We start from the raw sequence: 24883 nt of genomic DNA, 5'->3' as shown, positions 1-24883 counted from the left end.
TCCATCCACTCACTCACACACACACAAATACTCACACGCTGTCACGCACTCGCACACACACACACACACACACACACACACACACACACACACACACACACACACACACACACACACACACACACACACACACACACACACACAAATACTCACATACACACACACACACACACTCACTCTCACACACACACAAATACACACACACACATTCAGTCATGCACTCACTCGCTCACACACACAAACACACACACACAAACACACACACACACACACCAGGCCCAGGTGTTCTTTAGATCCATAGCCCCCCTTTCTTCTGAGATATGATTGTCTCCAGCTCCATAAAGTCAGGGGCCAGTGTTATTTCCTCTTCCACTGACCTTGAGGAACTTTGCCAATTGTGGCGTCAACTGAATATTGATAATCACAGAACCCCATTGATTTTTCTTCTTGGATGTTTATTTTGGTGCGTGGCCAAAATTCCAGCCAAAATTAGGCAACCACTACTAGACTAGTTTTTCTAGCAAACATACCATAGTTTTTCTAACTGTGTCATACATGGTTGACTAATCTGTAAACGTGTGTGTGTGTGTGTGTGTGTGTGTGTGTGTGTGTGTGTGTGTGTGTGTGTGTGTGTGTGTGTGTGTGTGTGTGTGTGTGTGTGTGTGTGTGTGTGTGTGTGTGTGCGCCTATCTGCCTGTGTGTGTCTGTGCTTTCTTAGGTTATACTGGCCTCTGGCTACTATGCAGCATTCCGGGTCACACTGGTGGCCAAAGCCCTGGAGGGTGTGTACGACGGAGCGGCTCATATTACCACAGACTATGAGGTACGTGGCCAGGTCATCCTGACCTCCTCCACCAGTGGGTCACTCAATTGCTCCTGTTTGTTCTGTGAATCTCATGTGCTCTTCCTTGTCTTTTAGATATTGACCGTTCCAGTTAAAGCACTCATAGCAGTGGGGACGCTGACCAGCTCACCCAAACACATCATTTTACCACCCTCCTTTCCGGTAGGTTATCTGTGATGCTCCTGTGTGCACGCGCGTGTGTGTGTGTGTGCTTGCGTGTGAGTGCACGTTTTTGTGTGTGTGTGTGTGTGTGTGTGTGTGTGTGTGTGTGTGTGTGTGTGTGTGTGTGTGTGTGTGTGTGTGTGTGTGTGTGTGTGTGTGTGTGTGTGTGTGTGTGTGTGTGTGTGTGTGTGTTTGGGAGTATGTATGGACAGACCATCACTCCTGTTGTGGTCTTAAGGCCTGTTTACATTGATCCGATGAGATGAACTTAAACAATAAAGTTGTAAAATGTCTGCAGTTAGTTCATACGAGCTGAACAACGAGGTCCACCTTTCCTTAGTTGTTTTTAGCGCTTACAATATGAACAGCCTCACAAACTTTTGCCACCAGCACCCACCATGCTAAAACCTGAAGAGGTCCCTCTGCTGTCATTGCAGCGGAAAATACTGCAAACCATTTTTCACTCCAGAGATGCCTGTGAGTTGGCCTTTAAAGAGAGTAGCTTAAGAATACCTCTCTTTGTAATCATTTTATCCGAATCTAAACACACTTACCCCATGGCCAAGCCGTAAGCCGCTCAAAGGAACAAACTGTTTTTTTTTTTTCTGTTCATTTTCAGTACTTTCAGCACGAATCACGTCAGTTAGATATCTGAGCATTGATACTTCATGGATGAGGCTCTTAAGGTTGTTGTCGCTGTTGTTGTTGGTGTGTCCAGGGTAAAGTGGTTCACCAAGGCTTGAGCATCCTCAGCTCCTTCTCACAGCGGGTAAAGCTGCAGCTGCCGGTGCGCTCGCTCGGCGAGGACGCCCGCTTCTACGCCAAACGCCTGCGCAGCAGCAAGGACGAGCTGGAGCCCAAGCGCAAGTCCAAGGTTCGGGGCCACACTATGCCTGTCCACTATCAGAAAGTCACGTTTCATAAACACGCTGACTCTTTAGAAGAGACTCATAAATCAGAGCCCTTTCATTCATTATCTCAGTCAAGGGGATCAGTTATCAATGTCTATATGCACCTGTCACCTGTCTATGCATAAACTTCTTTTTCATGCAGTGTGGTGTCTATGAAGAATTCGAATTAGAATTATGCAGATATTTACCCACAGTGCTGGAGATATGTATGGTAAAAGTAGAACTACTCCTCCAAATAGTGTAGTGGTATTCCAGTGTTGCCGTCAGTATCCAAACAGTGGGGGATACACGATTGCTCTATATCGGGTTTTTTAAGACTCGTGCAGTTTTAAGAGTCGTGACTTGTGCAGTTGATCACAGACTTTAGTCACTTTCACTCTAGTACTACATTTCATATGTGTTTTCCCGTGTCTGTTTTGTAGGTAGCAAATATTTATTTTGACGCCAGTTTGCAGTGTGGAGACCACTGTTACGTGGGAGTACCATTTATATTCAAACGTAAGTTCCACAACTTCCCCCCTGCTCCTTCCTTTCATGTCCTCATACCCATTTTAATGAATTGCATCAGTCGTCTTTTCAACAAAACACTGGTCCTTTTGTTCCCCCTAGTGGAGTCTAGACCTCATGGCTTAGCTATGCAGGAGGACATCTGGGACGCCGATGTCGATTTGCACCAGAAACTCCTCAAAAGGTGGCGGGAGCTGAAAGAACAATCAGGGCTTGAGTAAGTAGCGCTGCGAGCCATTGTGTTATGTGCATGTGTTTCCTCCGTGGAGGTTCTGCCTACTCAGACTGATTTGTGGCCAACTGCCATTTTTTTTCCCTCGGAAGGGTTGAAGCCATCTTTGAAGTAAACACAGACCTTCAGAAGAACGTGCAGACCAGAGTCACTGCACAGCTGACGTGGCCCTCGCTAGTCAACTCCTCTAAGCACATCTACTTTCCCCTGACCAACACCAACAGCTCATCGGTGAGTTGGGGCACACACACACACACACACACACACACACACGCGCTATCATAAACTTGCAAATGTACACACCAACACACAAAAAAGAGGTGTACACAAACAGATGCACACTCTCTCTCCCTCTGTCTCACTCTCACTGACACACACACATGCACACACAACCATATTGCACAACACTCCCACACCACCCAAAGAGCTTGCGCTGTATTTTTCTTCTATCTACTTCTTGACGCTGACCCCTCTGTTGGTTCCCCTCAGGAGGAGGAGGTGGTGTTGGAGAACCCCACCGATGTGCCCGTCTACGTGCAGGTGCTGCCTCTGGCCATGTACCCCAGTCCCTCTGTGTTCACCGGGAAATTAGCCGACAGGTAAGAGACTGAACCCCCCCCCCCCCCCCCCCCCCCCCCCACACACACACCAACACACACACCAGCACACACACCAACACACACACACACCAACACACACACACAAACACACACCAACACCTCTTCTCAATTGGGCAGAGCCATGACATGCATGCCTTTGGTGCAGTCGGTTGTTACTTGAGCTGTAGAAGTGTCCTAACCTTGTCCTTCATCTTTTCAGGCTTCCACTGGGGAACCTGTCCAATATTAACATCAATACAAACACACTGGAATTCCAGGTCCACCAAAATCACGTAAGTATCTTTGACACACACGCACACACACACACACACACATACATACACACAAAAAGACTTGGTCATGATGACTTATTTCTGTCCTTTCATAGCCATCAAGAGCATCTTCTGTAGGGTTTTATTAATATCAGTTCATTCGTTCACAGTGGATATTTCCTACTCAGTGTTTGTTTGAGCGGGTTAAACTCAGCCTGTAACCCATGTTTGCATGTCCAAGCCAATGAGGTGTGTCTAATCCGTCTGTCTTGTTTTGTAGTCCTCTGTGACAAAGACTAGGACGGGGTTTCTAGAAGGTTCCACACAACCCTTCGTCTACAACCTCCTGTTGATGCCTGGAGAAGTTACTTCCTTCACAGTGAAGTTCACTCCCTCCAGGAACCACAGCGTCTCTTCACTCCTGGTCGTCAGGTAGGAGTGTGTGTGTGTGTGTGTGTGTGTGTGCATATAGGGGTGTGAGTGTGTGTATGGATGCGTGTGTCAGGGATACCATGAATCTGTAAGTATTGTATTTTCCTGGTGAAATTTATAAAAAATACAAAAAATACCGGTTATAATGTCCAGTAATAATGCTCAAACAAAACATAAACCATGTCCTTAAACAGGACACTTGTGTTTTAACCAAAGCAAATAAATAATATCTTATTGTAATTATCTTATTTTATTGATTAATGCAGTCACCAAATCTGACCGCTCCCTACCTCCATTAGACAGTAAGGGGGGTTTTATCCAATCACATATCATTCTCCGTGAAGCTTCTCTGAGGTTCACTAGGCACATCATGGTGATTAGCTAATCAAATTGTTCTATCTGAGGAGGGCATGATCTATTGATCTATTGGAAACATCTGGGTGTGTGTGATAGTCTATAACGTGACGGTCAGTGCCAGCGACCTTAAGGGTCAGTAAAGTTATAGGCTCACCTTAGTGGGGCAGTTCTGATCGCCCAAACCACACTTTGCCAATGTTGACAAATAAACAATCTTGTCTGATAGTGCCATAGCTTTGATAATCATTTAGAGTGGTTGTAGGCTAGGCTATAACTTGCAGCATAGGTTATGCAAGAAACATGGGTTCCCAACGATCTAGTGACAGTAAACAAGGCATTTGTGTTTTCATTTTCGTCTTAGCATGCTTGAAAAGCGTGCATTTAAAAGCTACACTTCAGTTCCTTTCTTTAGCTTTAAATCTTTAGCCAAGTTCTTCAGTTTCACTTGTCCAAGCAGGACGTTGTCATTACTTTGTCAACCTAGATGTACACTATATAGGCTACATTACATTTGCGTTTGTAACAGGTTTTTAGAAACATGCGCCGGTAAGTTTCTACGTTTCTATTTGTCTGGTCAAATACATTATTTTCGGACACTAGGGCGGCAAGAAAAAAATCCTTAAAAAAAAAAAAAAAACGGGCCGGCGGGGGAAAATGGGCCGCCGGTCCATATTGGGAATTCATGGCGCCTGTCAACCCTGGCCTGCAGCTCTCAGCTCCTGAGCTAGCGGAGGAGATTTATGCTCCGCGCTTAGAACACAGAGCCTGAACCCACTGAACCTCAGGCAGGGAGAAGCATAGCCGTCTCTGCCATGTGTGATTTCAGCGCCATTCAGTAAAAGAAGCCGAGCGCAGAGGTGCTTTCTGTACACACTCAGCTGGCCTCAGCCTGAGGTGAGAGACAGAGGCGTGTTGAAATGCCGGGATTGGTGTGTGTGTGGGTGGTGTGGTGTGTGTGTCTGTTTTCCCCCTCTCTCTGGGGTTAATCCTGTCAGACCCTTGGCTGGGCGCTGTATCCACACAGAGGTGTCATTGATGGTGGCACGTCTAACATTGGCACACTGTCTCTCTCTTTCTCCCCTGTCTCTCTCTCTCTATCTCTCCCTCTCTCTCCCTCTCCCTCTCTCTGCAGGAACAACCTGACGGTGGTGGATCTGGTGATGGTTCATGGCCAGGGCGCTAGCGAGAGCCTGAAGCTGGCGGGGAAGGCTCCAGGGCCCAGCAGCTCGCTCCGGTTCAAGATGACCGAAGCGCTGCTCAAAGACTGTGAAAGTGAGTAGGGCTCTTAGACCAGGTGGCGAAAGGGGTAAAACACTCTTTTATGTCTCTGTCTCTCTCTCTCTCTCTCTCTCTCTCTCTCTCTCAATCCCCCCCCCCCCTTTTCTACTCCTTGTCAACACAACACATACATAACCATTTTTATCTCACTCACTCATTTTGTTCATTATTGATCTCAGTCATATCATATATTTCATTCTTCTTGAACAGCATTATTTAATGATTCAAGGTAATATTGTTGTTAGTGACCATAACCTGACACTTACAAAACTTTGTTGTCTCTCTCTTGCGGTCTCCCTCTCCCTCTCTCTCTCTCTCTCTCTCCCTCCCTCTCTCTCTCTCTCTCCCTCCCTCTCTCTCTCTCTCTCTCTCTACTCTACATGCCTCTGTCTCAGTTAAAGCCAAGGAGCCCAACTTTTCGCTGCGCAGGACCTTCCGCCTGGAGAACAGCGGCCAGCTGCCCATCCACATCCGCTCCGTAGCCATCAGCGGCCAGGCCTGCGAGGGCTACGGCTTCAAAGTCCTCAACTGTCAAGAATTTGCACTCAAACCAAACGCTTCAAAAGACCTCGTCATACTGTAAGTGTCCCAGTGTAGCGTATTCAGATCATCATCATGAAATCCTTTTATGAATGAAACTGCTAAATGGGTTAAAAGTACATGAGTAAGTGTTTAAATGGTAGCCATACAAAGTAGGTCAGAGTGGCGGGGGGGGCGGGGGGGGTGTGTTCAGAGAGGTTTGAGGAGTTTGAACGTTGCGGTTAAACCTCCAGGCCCTGAGCAAATAGCACCTGTCAAAGGTGCCTGTGCATAGCGACCTGAAGGCTCTATTAATACGTGTCAGAGGCGGCGTGTGTGTGTGCGTGTGTGCATAGTGAGATGAATCCTCTCTCTGTTCCTCTGCATGTGGCCCCCCTCACACACACACACACACACACACACACACACACACACACACACACACACACCTCAGGCGAACTAGCTGCAGTAGTTGGGGAAGAATTCCAGGGAAAGAGATCATCCCTCTTACAATTCACTTCAAACAGGCTGGTGCAAGTGGCGGAAGAACAGGAGTCTGCGTCTGTGCACATGCATGTGTTTCTGCGTTTGGATGTAGAGGCTGGTTGGCTTTTGGGTTTCAACCTTTGGGAGAAAAAACATTGCATTGAACACACATCATTCATACAGGTTTGCCAGTAAAACTACCATAAAATCAATTAGAGTGTATAAACCAGATTTCAGCCGCCATTTTACGTCTAGATCGTCTTTTTGCTCCCAGTTCCTCTCACTCAGTCCCACCGTCCTCATACCCCTGTGCCCCTCCCCCTACACAGGTTTACACCGGACTTCACGTTGTCACGGGTGATCCGGCAGCTGAAGCTGGTGTCGGCCGGGGGGTCAGAGTTCACTTTCGTGCTGAACGCCTCGCTGCCCTACCACATGCTGGCCGTGTGCACGGACGTGCTTCCCCGGCCCAACTGGGAGCTGGAGCTCTACATCATCGTCTCCCTCATGATGAGGTCAGCCCTGGACTGATGACACACACACAACAACCACCATAGGCAACACTACTGACCGCATATAGTTGGTGTAATATCATAATCATGTAATGACATTGCTGAAAATCCTGTCAGATCCATTCAGTGGTCCCTTGTTGGCTTTCACAGTAATGTTGGCTAAAACAATTGCCTAGTATTGACCATCCTATTAGCTTAAAAAGGTCAATTCATGGTATTTACTTTTTTTTCACAAGACACCGGATTCGGTAGCCCTACCATAGCAGTGCATTGCAAAATGTAATTAAGGAGAATGACAATTTTAGTGGCTGTGTTGTATAAACACAGACTGCAGCATATAGTTGCTGTTGCTGTTGCTGTTGCTGTTGCTGTTGCTGTTGCTGTTGTTGTTGTTGTTTTTCGATGCCCATTCAATGTGGTCTTCTCCTGGTTTCAGCTTCATGTTCCTGTTGGTCATTGGCACAGCCTACCTAGAGGCCCAGGGCATCTGGCAGCCGTTCAAGAAGCGCCTGTCTGTGGAATCCAGCTCTCCCATGGATACAGGGAGGCCATTTGATCTCAGGGATATTGTGCGAATCGACGCAAAGTAAGTAATTGAGTTTGAGCAAAGAGGCTACTGTTACTACTGTTGGTGAACTACACAACATCTGTCACATCCGTAGACGCATCTGTAGATCTGTAGACTCATCTACAGGCATATGGCCACCTTCACACTAGTCATGAACATAGAACCAAACACCTCAGCTCCAATAGCAGGTCACTATGAAGAAAACTCTAACAGCCACAGCCAACACGAGAAGAATATGTGGAATTGATTGAGTGGGAGGGATATCTAACAGAGTTTTTTTTTTTTTTTTAAATGTGACTTCAAATGAGTGATCTGAGCTTGACAGCCCTCTGTGTTTGTTCCACAGCTTGAATGATTACAGTGATGTGAACCAGAACTCGACCAGGGGAATGTACGGGTCTGGAGGGGGTGGGTGTCGGTCCGGCGGCCGGCAGAGCATGCCACAAGCTAACGGACGGGCCTCAGCAGAGCCCAGTGAGGCCCGGTTCCGATCGGGCACGAACCGCTCAGCAGCTATGCAATCTTCCTCCTCCTCCTCCTCCACTACCTCCTCCTCCTCCTCCTCCTCTGCCAAGGAGAGCAGCCTGAGCCAGCTGACCAACCGTAAGGCACGGAGCTCCAGTAAGCAGCAGCAGCAGTCACAGCCTCTGGTGCACAGCCTGGTGGAGGAGTCAAACACAGCCACGCCGGCCTCCAGGGGCCTCTCCTCAGAAGACCAGGACTACGACAGGCTCCTGGTGGCCATGGAGGGAGACCTGGACCGGCCCGAGTCCCCCTCCGCAGAGCCAAGCTCACACCAGTCCTCACAAAACAAAGGTCTGACTCCCAACACACACACACACACACACACTGTTTACAATGATTCACTGGTTGGGGGGATATGAATTGGACTCTGGCTATAGTGGGCCACTTGAGTTTGTACAAATGTTCAACCCTCAAAACCTTGTTCACCTCGGAATACTCACTGTGTAAAATTCTGTTTACCAGAGGGATTAGGTTCATAAAAGCGGGCTTTGCAGAGAATTATTTCTAAAGAATTGTATTCTCTATTGTAGAGAGTACTATCACATTATTAGAAGCAGTGTAAGTACCATAAGCCCATTGCAATATTAATGTTTTTCTTTTGTGTGGATGCACAGTTTTGGAAACCAAAGGGAAAGTTCGGAGCAAAACAAAAGGTCAGAAAAAGAGGGAGGAGAAGGAGCGAAAAGCAAAGGGAAAGACTCCCGGAGATGATCCGAAGGAGGCGCTAGCTGACAACGACGACAGCTCCTCAACCACCACAGAAACCTCAAACCCCGACATGGAGGCCAATATCAAAGAGGTACCATTGCCAGGCCAGAGCTGTTGTCCAGTGAACACGATTTCTGCATACTAATGTGTTCGACAGTTGCCAGTAGTCTTTTTTCTTTCTTTTCTTCATACTGGAATTTGTTTTCTGATGAACTGGTGCTTGAGTGTGTTTTTCGTTCTCTTTTCAGGAGCCGGTTAAAAAGAAAGGCCGAACGACCGTGAACCAGGACAAAGACAAAGAAGAAGCACCTGCTTCACCCCCCAAACCCAAAAACAAAAAACCAACAGCAGTCAAGAAGGAGACTCCAACTGATAGATCTAGGTCAGCCCTGCCCCTCTCTTACTTACCCTAGCCTTCAGGATCAGCCTGCCTGTTCCCTTTAGGAATATCACACCCAATATTTAGGGTGAAGAGACACCCTCCCCTATTCTCCAAACCCTAAAGGTTAACTTCCCTCTCCCACGTCTTTCTCTCTTGCCTGACTGTCCGGTGAAACTGAGGCAGGATTTTCACAGCACTTGTGTTGTGCATCTCGTTGGATAAACTTGTCTGCCAAGTGTCTAGATGTAGATGTGAATACCCTTCTGTCAGAAGTGGACTCTGCCAAGTGTCTAGATGCAAATGTGAATACCCTTCTGTCGGAAGTGGACTGTCTAGATGTAAATGTGAATACCCTTCTGTCGGAAGTGGACTGCACCGCTTGTAGCACTGAGGTTGTCTCTATTGTTTTCATCCGCAGCTCCCTGGAGCTCCCCTACGTCACGCCTCTGGAAAATAAACAACGCAAGACCTTCACCCCCAAAGCCCTGATGCAGTCGACCCTCAGCGTCATCCCTAAACCAAGACCCCTCCAGAAACAGAGACGTGGGTGTCACCCAATGATTTGTGTTGTTAAGCATACTGATGTTGTGATCAGTGATGTTGAGATGTTGACATCTGTGATTTTGGATGTTGTGGAGATTTTGACTCATACTCACACCTCTCTTCTTGTGTGTCTGTCTCTGTGTCTGTGTGTGTGTGTGTGTGTGTGGGTGTGTGTGTGTGTCCGTGTCCAGCGGCTGGTGGGAGGACAGAAGATGCTCGCCCATCTCCCCTCACCAAGTTCTTCTCCAACGGCTCCCTGCAGGAGCTGGGCCACAGTAGTGGTTCCGAGGGAGAGAAGGAGTCCCCCCCGCCTGAATGGGACATTCCAGTTAACAAAGCCATTAACCGTAAGTCCCCCGCCAGCCGCTAAACTCCCAACCAGACAGTACCACTGTACAGTGTCCCATCACTTGTGTTACTTTTCACATCATGTAAAGCAGCTGTTTTGAATTGGTTGTGCAAGATGGTTTTTCATGAAGTGAGAATAGCCTACTTTCGTTCTAGAGAAAAAAAGAGAAAACCTTTTTGTGCTTGAATGTTTCACCGGTTTAAAAAAACAAACCCACAAAGCAAACAAATACACAAAATAACATGCCAGGTATTGATTCTCTTTCCCTCTCCTCGTTGTCTGTACCCATGCAGAAGCAGATAGCCTCCAGCAGATCTCCCTGCAGACTATGAATGCAGACCCCTTCCTGAAGAGGTCCTTCTCCAGCACCTGCTCCCCTCCCCTGCCAGCCTCCCCCTGTCGGGTCCCCCGAGGCTCGTACAGCAGCGTGCTCTTCGCTAACAGGTAGAGTCCAACACTCGACATGTGTAATCATTACAAACAATACTCTAGGGAGATTATGTATCTGGCTTTTTTAGTAACTGAACCCGGGACAAAATCCAACTCCGTGTTTTTCTCAGCGACGCAAACTTAAAGAAAGCCCCAGGCAACATGCTGACAAAGTCCACCTCCCAGCCGGGCAAAAATGGCAACCCCACGTTTGCTGCCGTGGCGGCAGGATATGACAAAAGTCCAGGTGAGCTGGAGATCCCTTACTTCCTCCTCAGTCTCTTGGCTAATGATTCACTTGTTCCATCATGCTGACCTGTGCGTATCTTTGTGTGTACATGGGTGTCTGTGTCTGTGTCTGTCTGCCTGTCTGTCTGTCTGCATGCATGAACATGGTTGATTTCTGGCGTGTGTGTCCGCATGTCTGTGTGTTTGTGGTTTTGTGTGTGTGTGTGTGTGTGTGTGTGTGTGTGTGTGTGTGTGTGTGTGCATGACAGGTGGCAGTGGTGCAGGGAAGCCTGATGGCTTGGGAAGGGTTCCTCTACCTCACTTCACCTCTATGGAGAGCAACAGTTCAGAAAGGTGAGCCAGACCACCCAACACTACCATACACACACACACACACACACACACACACACACTTACCCAGAACACAACACACGATGATGACATGATGTTCCCTTTATTATCATTAGCTCTGGATTATGGAGCCCGACGGAAAGCATTAGTAGCCCAGGTTTCAACTCTACCAACTCCTTCTCTGCATTCGGACCCAACAACCCACTCTCTGGAGGTGAGGTGCTGCACTTCTTAGGTGGAGTAGAAGGAGAAAGTTGTTGATTTCAAGCCTAGTTCTACATGGTGAAGCATAGTTCTACATGGTCACGCGATGGGGATTTGACCCGAGTCTGTACACTTTCCTCAGTCATTTCTCTGATCAGAAGGACTGGAGTTCTGTTCTATTACTGTTTTCTGTTATCTGTGATTTATGCCAGAATCCCTGCAGTACAGTGCAGTATGCCTACAGTTTGTGGCTGACAGATTTGTGTGTGTGTGTGTGTGTGTGTGTGTGTGTGTGTGTGTGTGTGTGTGTGTGTGTGTGTGTGTGTGTGTGTGTGTGTGTGTGTGTGTGTGTGTGTGTGTGTGTGTGTGTGTGTGTGTGTTTTAGTGTTCACCGGTATAGCCTTACCAAGGAGCTCTGAGCCCCAGCAGAGTTGGCCTGATTACCCCCCCGTGTCTCCCTCCATCTGGGAGAGTGATCCAGTGAGCCCCTGGCCCACCAGCACCACCACCACCACCGGCTCCTCCAGTGCACCCACCACAGTAAGAGCCCTACTGTACAGCAGCATCTCTCCCTGCCTGCTTGCCCTATGTGTGCTGTGCTTCAACCAGAATGACCTTTTACCATGGTTACAGAAACCATCACAGAGTTTAGATTGGACATTAGATGTGCAGCATGTCATTCTTAACCATGGCATAACCTGATAGATTAGTGAGCATGTGAACATGTGGAGGTTTGTAAAGTACACTGGGTTAAATTTTCCTCACATTTAGTCAGCTGTTCATATTCAATTCCACATTGTCAGGGGGGAAATAAAAAACAACCCAATGAACTTCCAACCTCACATCAGAATCACAGACAATGCCTTTAACTCCAACTCCATCAGAATCACAAACAATGCCTTTAACTCCAACTCTTCCTGTTTCTCCGTGTCAGTCCATCCTGGGCCCCAGCCGCAACCCCTGGGCCACCACGGCCCCCTTCAGCAACTCCATCTGGTCCACCAGCGGCGACCCCACCCTGCACTCCTTCGCCCCCTCCACCTCCTCCGCCCTCCCCAACCTGGTAAGCCACGCGGCGCCCCCCACGCCCGCCCCCACCGAGCTGAGCCGCACTTACAACCCCTGGAACATGTGGCCGCCCTCCCTAAGCCGATGGAACTCCGACCCCTGGCCAAGCAACCCGGACAACAACGGCAACTGACCTCCCCGGCACCGGCCACCCCTCAACCATGACACGCCATGTCTCTGGACTGTGTTTCATGACCATGATCTTGTTTTTAAAGTACTTCATAAAAGGAGAAACGGAAACCTGTTTTTAATTAAACCTGAGAAGTATGGGGAACAACAGTTTCAATACATTTCTCTAATCAGATTGTTTTCAATTTTTTTTTTTTTATCATTCCAGAATTATATGCTACCACAATTCAGCATTATTTTACCAGAGGGAACCCAACATTTTAAAAAAGAGAGTTATCAAAGAACAATATTGCCCTTGTAGGGATGGTTTTCGTTTCGATTTTTTTTAATAATTTCTCTCTCAGTTTGGTTTAGGAGAATATCATGTGACAGTATTACTGTATGGCATAGGATGCAGTATTAATGTTTGAAAGAAGCCACCCCCATGCTTTCTCAAGTGCGTAATTCTGGTTCCATTCATTTTTAAAGTTTGTTTTGACCATCATGTTGACTCCTTGCATAAAGGCGAATGGAGATGGTTATAATCCTGTATGTTTCAGTCAGGTCTCATCAACTGTTATCCTAGACTCTCAAGGCCAAATCATGCATCTGTTAAAATTGTAATGGTATGTTCTTCAAATTATTATTTAATTTTTTTTTAAATTGGCTTTTATTTTTGTGAAGGCAAAAGGGAGACTTGAATTATGTTTGAAATTGTGTACTGTATGGTGCATACAGTTCGTTGTCGTCTCGAGTGGAAGTAGAAAGAAACAGTCTCTGGAAATAAAAACATATCAGACTGAGCCTTTTGCCCTTGATTTATTAATGTTGAAAATCGACAGTTTTACAAAATCTCAATAAATGAAACGGGTAGTGTCAAAAATATCTTGATTGCTGGGAAGTGATGGACATATCTTGGGAGTTTAGTGGTTCCTCTAATGGTCTACATTCGGCTGTCTAAGTGAAGCCATTAGTAGCTGGCTGAACTTGGTTAGGTCGAATGCTTTCATGACGGATACACAGTGACTCTTCTTTAGCATGTTTGTAAAATCTAGTGCCATCATCCCTCTTCCCAAAGCCCCCTGTAGCTCCACCCGAACGGCGCACTCCACACTCTCCGTCACAACACTGGGGTCGATGCACGCTGCTATTGCGTATGCATCGTAGGGCACAAAGCCTTGGCCGAAGAGCGCGTCTCTTTTATTCACCCCAAATTCCCGAGAGAAAGCCCAGCACTTGGATGTGATGGTCTTCATAAAATAAGCAGCGGCGTGGTCTTGGTTGATTAACTTCTCAAAAAAGTCCTAGATGCCATTCGAGGAGAAGAATGTATGAGACAGAACCTTTACATTATTGGATGACAACACGGCAAATAAGAAACAAGTCCTCCTTGAATCAACTTAGAAAGTAAACTCACTCACCCACGAGAGCTTATTTCTGCAGGTAAATTCCCAGGTTGCAATGTGTGTAGGACACATGTATTCTTCCAAAACAACAAATGCAGACTCTGGATCCATAACAAAGTTAAATTCGCCACATACTGATACATTCCCTTTTCCTGTTGAAAAGAACACTTGTCAGACCAGAACAGGTAAACAGTGACTATGTATAAACACTAACTTACATTACAGCATGTCATTTGTGCCATGCCCTTCTTACCCTCCATGTTTCCTCCCATGATGAAAAGATCCTTTAACTTTTGAGGAAATGTTGGGTCCAGTCTGATTGCCAAAGCCAGGTTGGTCAAAGGGCCAAGGGCCACAAGGGATACCTAAGGAAATGAAGGGGTCATAGACATATACATAGCTCTTTACTGTAATGATTCCCCTTAACCAAAAGAGTGCTTTCATACCTTGTCATTCTAACAGTTACCTGTCCAGGGTTCTCAGACACCAGTCTGATCATAGCAGTGACCGCGTGCTCCTTCTGGATACGGTCTTTCCAGCCTACCGGATGTTCTGCATTCAAAACATCACCAAGACCATCTGTGCCAAAGTGGTCCTTCAAGGTGTTGAAGGCTCCCACCAAAGGACCAGCTAACCCTTTGAACACTGGGATCTGCAAGAGTATAATCCTATGAAGGGATGGCACTTGTGAAAAAATAAATGGATAATTGGACAACAAAATACCCGAAAACCCACCTCATTGCGCCCGCAAACAGACAGGACCCGAACTACGTTCTGGCAAACATGATCAACCGAGGTATTTCCAAAGCAGCAGGTGATGCCCAAAACTTTCACATTGGGTTGTGCCAATGCCACCATAACAGCCTGGGCATCGTCAATACCACAGTCCGTGTCAATGAGTAAAAGTTTTTGAGCCATGCTTCACCACCTGTAAAATGTTTAACATCAGCACACTGACTTTATGGATTTGACAACAATGACTTCCTGATAAATCACACAGGACAAATATGTTTCAGAAATGTGAGATTTGCAAGTGTATTGATTTGTATAAGTGTAGACAAATGCGTGCAAAGATATTAATAGCTGAAAAGTGAAAAACATATATTGCTCTAAGAGTTGGAAATATTGAAAAATCATCAGTTTCAACTCAGGTGGGGATCTTGGCTTTTATTTTACAGGTGATTTTTGCTACGCTTCGGCCGTGGTAGATCTACAAATGCGTGTGGATATTGCCTGTATTGACAAAGTTTTGTTTTGACTTAACTGGGGTATGGGAAGTTGAAGCGGCCATGTTTCAACAAAAACAAATATATGCACGCATTTACAGATTTGTCTACATATGTAAAAATTGCAGTACAGTTGCAAACTCATTACACATTTAGAGATGTTTTTACACGTTTACAAATCTGATATCGCGCACACGGGTTCTGAGTGTACATTCGCAAATCTCAGCACACATTTAGAGATTCTTTACACATTTACAAATCTGACTGAGATGTAGTTACACAACTCTCCGCTCCCATTTATAAATAATTCTGCTACCATAATACCCCAAGTTACTCGTATGCAACCTTTACATTTCACAATGTAACAAATAAGCCCAATGAATGTAGCCCTAATTAACATCAAGCACTAGAAATCACGCTTACACAACCCGCAGTTCCCCTGACGTTAGCTTGGTTGCAGATATTTAATGTTTTCCTGGTTGAACTTTCCTCGTACACTTGAGTAACACGCCAAGAGTGAGCAACTGTTACTGCTGAGGAGCTACTATTGCAACTCCAAGACACGGCATTTCTATTGGGGTAAGCCTACGTGTTCTGTGACTTGAACAAACTGATCGTTGATCAGGAGAAAATGAAAGTTCCGGAGGGCATCCCAGGTCCTAGTGCCCTCTGTTTAATGTTTATATCCAGCACCCTGTTCAAAGTGCATCGATACAGACGCAACTGAGTTCTAGAACAGGTCAGAATTGTAACAATAGCAACTAGGGGGCGTCCTCACCTGGTAGAATTAAAAATGACTGTAGGGTTGGCGCGGTATGTGTCATGAAAGAAAATACCGAGTGTGGTTTTAATGAGGATCAGGAACGCTATTCTACATTTTGTTTGATTGAGTACGGAGATGCATGTTGTAAAATTAAAATCAACGCGCATGGTTCAGACCTCAGTGACTTCGGGGCATGGTCTGATCGCTACAACGTTTCCACCACAAACAAGAAAAGCTCTCAAGATCTTTCAAAGCTCTTGGAAATAAGCATAGACCAAAGAAAAGAAGGACATGGGACCAGAAGAATTGTTGAATCAAAATATTGTACCAACCCAAAGGTGTATATTGATCCAAACAAATGGATCAGGCCCCGTTGCATAAATCGTTCCAAACAGAGCCAAGGAGTTTATAGCCATCCTGAGAGCTGTTTGCCAAGTAGACCTACTGGACAAAAAAGTGATAATGAAAGTGCGATTGGAGACAAAAGGGAGAAAATCATGCTTGAAGAGAATGAAGAGATGAAACGGTCTAGTAATAAATACCCAATGAAGCCTTGTTCTGGGTAAGTACCTTGACGAATAAGGAAGGCTTCTTTGTTTAATAGAATAATAATAATGACATGTATGTATGTGTACATATATATATGTTATTATATTATTGTTGTTGTTGAGTTGTCATGACTTGTCTGACTAAAATTACCTCACTTTTAGTAAAGATCTCGACGGATATCAAGTGAGTGAGTGCACTTACAATTTTCCTACAGTTTTAAACAGTTCATTCTAACTTGACTTATTAAAGTAGGAATTATATTTTAATTACACGTCACAGTAACATCACTTTTATCTAAGCTCAAGAAAAAGAAAAACAGCAGCCCCAGCATTCAGCATTCAGGAGATGTCCCATCTACTCCAGAGCTATGCCACCAACCCCCCAGGATGAACATGCGCAGGTCATTTCAGCTCCTAGCCGATGTTAACTCAGTGTTTTGGAAACAGACATTAGGATCCATAGCAAACGAAGAAACAAACATTCGGAGAAGACGAAGAAAACATCAGGTGGCCAGTGGTGAAGCCATGAAGAACATCTCTCTGTCGGCGCACAAAAACAACGTTGTGTGGTGCAGCAAGTGCCCAGAGCTTTGCCAAAACAAACCTGAGGCTCCTGTGGGCTCCGGGAGCAAGGACACCAGGGTAAAGGGAGCCATGTGTATGCGCACAGAAAAGGGAAAAGGCTCAGATAATCAAAGGTTTGTTTAATCCCATAAAGGTGTCTCACGTATAATTATGTTTTCATTTTCAGTAGCAGATATTTTGAGGTGAAGCAGATTTTATGTTAAACCAGTGAAAGGTATAGCTGTAAATATAAAGCTATCCTTAAATAAAGTACTGTAGACAATAGCAGTCAAAGACTGTAATAAAGCTTATAAATGTCTTTCATAATCATTAGCACATCTGAACTTTACATCATATACTGGTATGCATCCTCATGTTTCCTCCATGACAAACATGTTTGCAGAGTGCGGCACCATCCCAGGCCTGTTGCGTCATCCTCCGCCACTAGGATGTCCCAGACCACAGAATCCATAGCCTGTCACAATTACTTTCGATCCAGGTCTTCTGGGTCCAGGGGCAGACACACCCCAATCTGCCCCACAATCCTTTCACAGTCTGCCCAACCTAGGGCACTGCTGGCTGAGTCAAGCGGAAGGATGTACACGAGCCTAACCACTAAAAAACCCTTCACGTAATCTAAAGATATTTGTGATAGTGATTATATAATTCACTGGGCAGATCTCATAATTAGTAAGAAATACATGATTTTTTTTTCTCTTCGTATGATACTGCAGCTGGAGTTGTGTGTGTGTCTTATTTAGACAAGAAGAACTAGTGAAAGAGGAAGTTGATCATTTGGTTTTTAGCACTTAAACATCAACTCACAAGTCAGTCACTGATCATTATTCACCATCTCAAACTGCAGCAAGTTTACTGATGGATCAAGATGAAGATTAGGCTGCTGTGGTCACAGAAGTGATTTGTTAGGTGCTACTTCTAAATTAAAACTACCAATACAAGGGATGATCAGTGATAACAGGTGTTTTTCCAAGCTGTATTATGACATCACAAAGCAACTGTATTCTCTCAGTGCCTTTACTTAGATAATCATTCCGGTGATGCCTTGAATTGCCATATTGAGATGAAGTCCAGTCTGTGTGTATACATACATCAATCAATAAATCAATCAATTTATTTATTTGATCAAGAGGGACAGTGTACATTCATGAACATTAAAATGTAAATGCACCCAATTATAGCCAAAAGGCTAGTTTCTGCCAGAGTGAAAAAAAGGCTATACAACCTTAAAAAAAGGCAATAACGTATATATCAACATTGACAATATATAAAAAATAAAATAAAATCCCAATATACAAGCTCCACTTAGTCCTTAACCATGGATAGAAGGGAAAGAACAAAGTGGTAAACAAAAATAATTCTACTGCTTACCCACTAACGATCACATTTTTGGTTATTTATCAACCATGTTTTGAGAATTCTTTTAAAGCAGTTGAATGAGGTTGATTCTCTAATGTTCTGTGGGAGATGGTTCCATTCCCGGGCTGACCTAACTGAGAAAACCGACTGTCCAAATACACTTTTTTTAAAGGAATTTCACAGTCTCCTCTTGCTGCCCCTCGAGTAGCACTGGTTGCTGCTGTTCTAAACTTGACTAGGCTGCATAGTGGTGGGGGGGCCAGGTTAAACCGGATTTTGAACATTAAACAGCAGTTCTTAAATGTGATCAGGTTGTCCCAACTTAAAAGTCTGTACTTATGGAGGACTGAACAGTGATGGTGTGATTTAGGTTTTTTGTCAAGTATTTTGAGAGCCTGTTTGTAAAGAGACATGACTGGACACTAAGGGTAGTGGAGTTGACAGTAGACCAGGTGGGTAAGCAGTAGTTAATGTGAGATAAAATCAGCCTCGGTGGACATGTGATTTCTAAGATGCCTAAAGTTGGCCAAGGTGAATTTTAAATTTTTGCATATTTTTTTAACATGTTTTTTAAAAGTAAGTTGATTATCAATCAAGATACCAAGATATTTGTATTCCTTCACAATCTTGATTCTTTGATCAGAAATAAAAACATTAGGTTCAGTGTGAGACTTGCTGGTTTTAGAAAAAAACATAGCAACGGTTTTGGAAGTGTTAAGCTGAAGACAACATTTGTTTAACCAGTCAGACACATCAACCATGACCTTTGTAAGCCTAGCAGCGACTTCTACGTTATATTTTTACCCCACCCAAAGATCACAGTGTCGTCTGTGTACATCAGAACCTCACAGTCTTGGCATTCGGATGGTAAATCGTTAATATAAAGACTGAAAAGAAGTGGACCCAGGATTGAACCTTGGGTAACACCTGTAGACAGATTTTTGAAGTCGGATAATACATTGAACACACTGAGTTCGAGTTGATAAGTATGATTTGAACCAGTTGGATGCAGAAGAAGCAAAGTTAAACTGATCTAAGTCTAAGTCAAACTTAGACTGAAGTATGTTGTGGTTGACCGTGTCAAACGCTTTCCGGAGATCTAGAAATACTGCACCCACAACTCCTCCTCTATCCATAAGGGACTTGACCCTTTCAATAAAATAGACCGTTGCAGTCTTGGTGGAGTGATTTGATCTAAAACCATGCTGCATCGGGTGTAAAAGCTGATTAGAGTTAAGATAATAAATGAGTTGCTCTACTGCTCATTTTTCCAAAACTTTGGACATTATGGGAAGTATACTAATAGGTCTGTAATTGGCTGCTGAGTGAGGATCACCATTTTTAAAGATAGGAACTATAACTGCAGGTTTCAAGTGTTCTGGGAAACACCCATGTTCTTGAGAGAGTGACAGGTTAGCAATATGGGTAGTAGGCTTTTTTAACAACAGGCAAAGGTCTTTAACCATGGCAGAGTCCATTTCAAAGATGTCCTTTGACTCTTTGGGTTTGAATGATTCGATGATGCTCTCTACGATGATGTTCTCTTCAGATACCCTTTCAAGGTTAAATATGGGCACAGTTGGATTATGAGAAATGCCACCATACTGCTGGTGTGAAGGGAAACTGTTGGCAACAGCAGCCACAGAATCCACAAAATACTCATTTAGCATTTCAGCCACCATGGGCAGATCATGTGAAAGACTGTCATTGACCCTGAGTTCTATCTGTTGTCTAACATTGTTTTGTCCAATTCATTTCTTTATTTGTTGCCATATTTGTTTAGAGTCTCCTTCAGAATTTACGATTATTTCAAGGAAATAATTTGCCTTGGCTTTTCTAAGTTCTTTTGTCACCTTGTTTCTTAAAGCTGTAAAAATGTGCCTATCAGTTATCCGTTTGGACTTCAGGGATGTTTGGAGGGCTCGATCCCCCCTTTCTCTCATCATTTGAATAACATTTTCATTTATCCATGGCAGAGAACTCCTTTTATGTTTCTTTCTTGACTCCTTTGAGAAATCTTTGATCGTCTTATGTATTTTTTCAGTAAAGCATTGGCTAGTAAAGCTCACATAATAATAATAATAATAATAATAATGCATTTTATTTGTAACGCACTCTTCATTCAAAAGAATCTCAGAGTGCCAACATAGTAGAAACAAACTATACTAATAAAATAAAAATAAAATAAAATAAAACTAGTAAACATAAGCATAGAAAACTTAGTGACAGTGATTTATCTCAAAGCCAAAAACGCCTTCATGAATAAAAATGTTTTTAGTCCAGTTTTAAAGGAGTCCAGCGTCTGCATTGCCCTTAGGTGGTCAGGGAGGCTGTTCCATAAGCTCGGCGCTGCCGAGCAAAAAGCCCGGTCGCCCATGGTGCAGAGCTTGGTGTTGGGGACGTGGAGGAGCGAGCTGTTTGCAGATCTGAGGGTGCAGGTGGAGGTTTGGGGAGAATTAGTTCTTGCAGGTAGGGAGGTGCATGCCCATTTATGCATGTATGGGTGAGTATTAGGACTTTGTAGTCAATCCAGAAAGAGACAGGGAGCCAGTGTAGTGAGTGTAATATCGGTGTTATGTGCTCATATTTACGGACTCTCATCAGGATCCTGGCAGCGCTGTTTTGTCCCAACTATCTATTGATTTTGATAAGGTGGCAAGGGAGGGATTTAACCACTAGAGGTCTTCTTGTGAAAGCTAGGGGGCAGTAATGAGGTGAGAGTATCTTTTCACTAGGGACACACATGAATTAGAATGGCCATGTTTCTTTATAGGACTGTGTAAACAATTTTTTAAGAGACCCTGCCAAGACGAGAAAAAAAACATGAAAAATGAGGACCTCTTGTGAGCGAGATTCATTTCTTATCATCTAAAACAAAGACATATTTTGTGCATACACAACAGAGGATGTGTGTAATGATTACATATTCATCTTTTATGTAGCCAACCTTTTCCGGCTTATGACAAGGCCTGCCTCTGATCATGAAGAGTATCACCAAGTCAGAAACTGAACGTTAATAATTTGTTGACATTTGTTAACACGTTGGCTACATCACATTAATACTGATGGCCTCTTAGCTCATGAATGCTATGTAGTCGATAGCTTAAAAAAGGAACCTGCCATCTTTGACCCAAATCTAGGCTTGGGATCATGGGAAAGTTATTTGGGATTGATAAGTCACCTGGGCAGCAGGCCAGCTCTCACTTGTCGGGAGCCTTAATATAGCCAGCCTGTTAACTGATAGCACTGAAATTAGGTATCTGAAAGGAGATGTAAAGAGGAAACAGAGGTCCCGTGGGTTTCGGGTTGCCGGGACTACAGGACTGCCACTGCGCTTCTGTGAAAACAGTGTGAGGGTCTTTCAGCTGGGCCCTGACTGAAGCTCCCTATATTTAACTGCAAACTGATTTGACAGATAGTGCACTTCCTGACATGCATTCATTCGTTATTTTATGGCTTATTGGTCATGGAGGCAATAAATAGGTGGGTGGCAACAGCTAATTTTTCCAAGAGCTTCTGTCAGAGGCTCCTGTTTAAATAAGAAAAACAGTAAATTATGGTCTCGTATTCCTCTTTAGTACTGTTACTTAAGATGCGCCCAGATGTGAAATTCAATAAGCACAGGGAGGAGGAAATAGCAAGTCCTGAAGTGTGGCTCAAATACGGTATGCAGTGAGTAGAGATGCAGTGAGTTGAGAGGCAGGCCTCCTGCAGCACGGGGATAAAGCTAATCACTCTGCTACCAGCGAACAAATGGTTTCACAGCACAGGCAGTGATGAATCATTATTCACCGGATCTTTACGAGTGGATCTGATCCAATTCCAGTTCCACCTTCAGACCAACTGCAAACTTTCCGTCCGCCGGTGGCAGACCCCCGCACCTGTTGAAAGAGAGTCCACCAGGGGAGCCGGACAGCTGAGCCCTTTGGCAAGAGACTCCCTAATTACAAACAAACAGCTGGGAGTGCGTGGCATGTTACTGTGGCCCTGCTGTATTCATGGGACTTGTAGTCCTTTTTGTAGCCATTTTTGTAGCCCCTTTGACATAATGTCCTATGATTGAAGTGGGATATCCAAAATGATATGCATGATAAGCTGATACGTTTATTTACATATAATCATTTGATTTTTTTTAGTTGGCAGTGGTTTCCAATCCTCCCAGGCGGTCTCCCTTATTTCTGATTACTATTGTAGTGTGTTGGGGTATAGAAGCTTCCAGCATGCTGGGACTGTGGGTGGCTCTCAGCATGCCATGCAAACAAGAGACTTTATTCTGTAATTTGTTCTGTTCTGTACTAAGTTGGTTAATGCCTCCCTTTTGTGTCTGGTGTTAGCTTGTGTATATGTGTATGTGTGGTTAAGACAATAAATAAACAGCCTTCCTGAGGCTGTGTGGTGTGTGGAGCACAAGACTTGCCTTGAAAACCTAAGGCGCTACCTCGCCACATTGGTGTCAGAGGTGGCATAGAGTGTTGTGCTGAAGAATGGAGAAAGAGATCCAGGAACCGGAGCGGGCCATTGAGGAGACCCACTGACGCTTGGAAGGCCTAGCACGGCGGAAGACGGAGCCCGCTAGACATGGAGGTTTCCCAGCTCATCCTGATGGCTCGAGCCCACCACGACCAATCACCCGATGACCCCCTGGAGGCTGGAGATGCCACTACAGGGGAACGCATGCTGCCCGCTGTCACCGTCCGCCTCCTAGGGCTACCAGGGCTACTGCCTGCTGCCTGCTACAGAAGCCGAGCCTCTGCTGCCCATCGCTGCCACTACTGCCAACAAGCCTCTAATTCCGGCACCCAGCCTGTTGCACCCTGCAGCTGAGCCCAGAACACCAGCCAGGCTGCCCAAGTACAGCGGGATTACACAGCTAGAGCCATACCTCCCGCAAGTCCAATCAGCGGTGCAGCACAGCGGCTGGAGTGATGAAGAAGCTGCCACCCGCCTGGCCCTGGTGCTGCAAGGGAAGGCGTTGCCGGTGCTCCTCGACCCGGCCCCAGCAGAGCAGCAGGACCTCCAGGCCCTGACCATAGAACTGCAGAGGCGCTTCAGGTGGCGACTCTTCATTGATCAGAGCACACAGCAGCCAGCCAGCTGCCATAGCCAGGAAGGAGAGAGCCTGGGCACCTTCACCGCAGGTGTTCAGCTACACGGCCTACATGATTACTTGCAGTTTCACACAGCAGCCCAAGAGGAGCTGGCCCTCCATGCTTTACTGCAGAGGCTCCCCCCGGAGCAGCTGTGACAGCATGTTGGCCTTGCCATGCCCCAGTCCCTCAGCGCGGCTCTCCGCACGGCCATGCCCTAGTCCCTCAGCGCGGCTCTCCGCACGGCCATGCCCCAGTCCCTCCACGAGGCTCTCCGCACGGCCATGCCCTAGTCCCTCAGCGCGGCTCTCCGCACGGCCATGCCCCAGTCCCTCAGCGAGGCTCTCCGCACGGCCATGCCCCAGTCCCTCAGCGAGGCTCTCCGCACGGCCATGCCCCAGTCCCTCAGCGAGGCTCTCCGCACGGCCGAATGGATCGAGGTGGTGCTCTCCACACGGCCTTCCCAGCAGAAGGCTTCCGCTCTCCAACCACACATCAGGGTGACTGACTACGATGAGGAGGAAGAGGAGGCAGAAGAGGCCTGCCAAGTATGGCCTCCACCATCCAGACGGCATCCACCATGGCCAACCGGTCACTGCTAGACTGCCCAGCGCCAGCGCCAAAAGCCAATGCCCACCTCCATGGCCGATGCACGCTGAATGGCTGCCTGGGTCATACTAACGGACTGTATCTGAACTGCCAGCTCAATGGTCAACCCTGCTAAGCCCTGGTAGACATGAAGTCTACCCTTTCCCTGGTGTGACCTGGCATCCTCCTGGGCACAACTTGGCCCACTCTCAGTAGGGTAAGTCACCAACATCCAGCTGATGACTGGCTAGAGAAGGTTCTGGAAAAATGAGGTTCATGCCTCACCTTTTGTGTCTGGTGTTAGTGTGTGTGAATGTGTATGTGTATGTGTATGTGTTGTCATGCCAATAGATTTCATTCCTGAGGCTGTGCGGTGTATGGAGCACAGGAGCAAGAGTTGCATTGGGAGATATCTGTCTGAGGCTGTGCGGTGTATAGAGTACAGGAGCAAGAGTTGCATTGGGAGATATCTGTCTTGCTGCGCCTCTCTCCACGCTAGCTCACCAAACCATCTTGTTGTCAATTTGAAGATCTACCAGATATGTGTCTCTGGTTATCCATGAGCCTTGAAGCTCAAATGCTCCACCCGCTACCAAAGTTACACTTTTTTTGATGCTGGGGCATATTTGATTCACCCCGATACTGTTTATTTTTATCTTTACGATGGAACACTATCTCATCTTTTTTCCATCTGACACCAACCATTTTGAACAGCAACAGAAGCATTACTCAGCAATCTGGATAGGAAAT

At 45.7% G+C, this 24883-nt stretch overlaps 2 protein-coding genes across 2 annotated transcripts in view; one reads left to right on the top strand and one right to left on the bottom strand.

Moving 5' to 3' along the window:
* Positions 1-13377, top strand: part of tmem131 (transmembrane protein 131) — a 36726-nt gene extending 23349 nt beyond the window's left edge. The window contains exons 18-41 of the mRNA XM_012821797.3: positions 719-823; positions 920-1006; positions 1725-1880; positions 2340-2415; positions 2527-2641; positions 2749-2887; positions 3146-3255; positions 3476-3548; positions 3808-3959; positions 5449-5588; positions 5990-6173; positions 6929-7114; positions 7548-7697; positions 8026-8495; positions 8819-9003; positions 9161-9294; positions 9713-9837; positions 10029-10184; positions 10480-10630; positions 10747-10862; positions 11113-11197; positions 11311-11408; positions 11784-11938; positions 12333-13377. Of these exons, the coding sequence (XP_012677251.2) occupies positions 719-823; positions 920-1006; positions 1725-1880; positions 2340-2415; positions 2527-2641; positions 2749-2887; positions 3146-3255; positions 3476-3548; positions 3808-3959; positions 5449-5588; positions 5990-6173; positions 6929-7114; positions 7548-7697; positions 8026-8495; positions 8819-9003; positions 9161-9294; positions 9713-9837; positions 10029-10184; positions 10480-10630; positions 10747-10862; positions 11113-11197; positions 11311-11408; positions 11784-11938; positions 12333-12599 (3615 nt within the window). The 3' untranslated portion in view covers positions 12600-13377. The remainder of the gene's footprint in view (positions 1-718; positions 824-919; positions 1007-1724; positions 1881-2339; positions 2416-2526; positions 2642-2748; positions 2888-3145; positions 3256-3475; positions 3549-3807; positions 3960-5448; positions 5589-5989; positions 6174-6928; positions 7115-7547; positions 7698-8025; positions 8496-8818; positions 9004-9160; positions 9295-9712; positions 9838-10028; positions 10185-10479; positions 10631-10746; positions 10863-11112; positions 11198-11310; positions 11409-11783; positions 11939-12332) is intronic.
* Position 13378: 1 nt separating this feature from the next.
* On the bottom strand, positions 13379-15837 carry si:ch211-201h21.5 (uncharacterized protein LOC555526 homolog). Its single transcript, XM_012821798.3, has 6 exons — positions 15630-15837; positions 14716-14908; positions 14447-14632; positions 14234-14345; positions 13996-14132; positions 13379-13878 (listed from the first exon to the last, which is right to left on the bottom strand). The coding sequence occupies exons 2-6, from the start codon at positions 14896-14898 to the stop codon at positions 13510-13512; spliced, it is 987 nt and encodes a 328-aa protein (XP_012677252.1). The 5' UTR covers positions 14899-14908; positions 15630-15837; the 3' UTR covers positions 13379-13509.
* Positions 15838-24883: the final 9046 nt, after the last annotated feature.

This window comes from Clupea harengus, chromosome 10 (assembly GCF_900700415.2).
Source record: "Clupea harengus chromosome 10, Ch_v2.0.2, whole genome shotgun sequence".
Taxonomy (NCBI): Eukaryota; Metazoa; Chordata; class Actinopteri; order Clupeiformes; family Clupeidae; genus Clupea; species Clupea harengus.
This window is presented reverse-complemented; position numbering and strand designations above follow the sequence as displayed.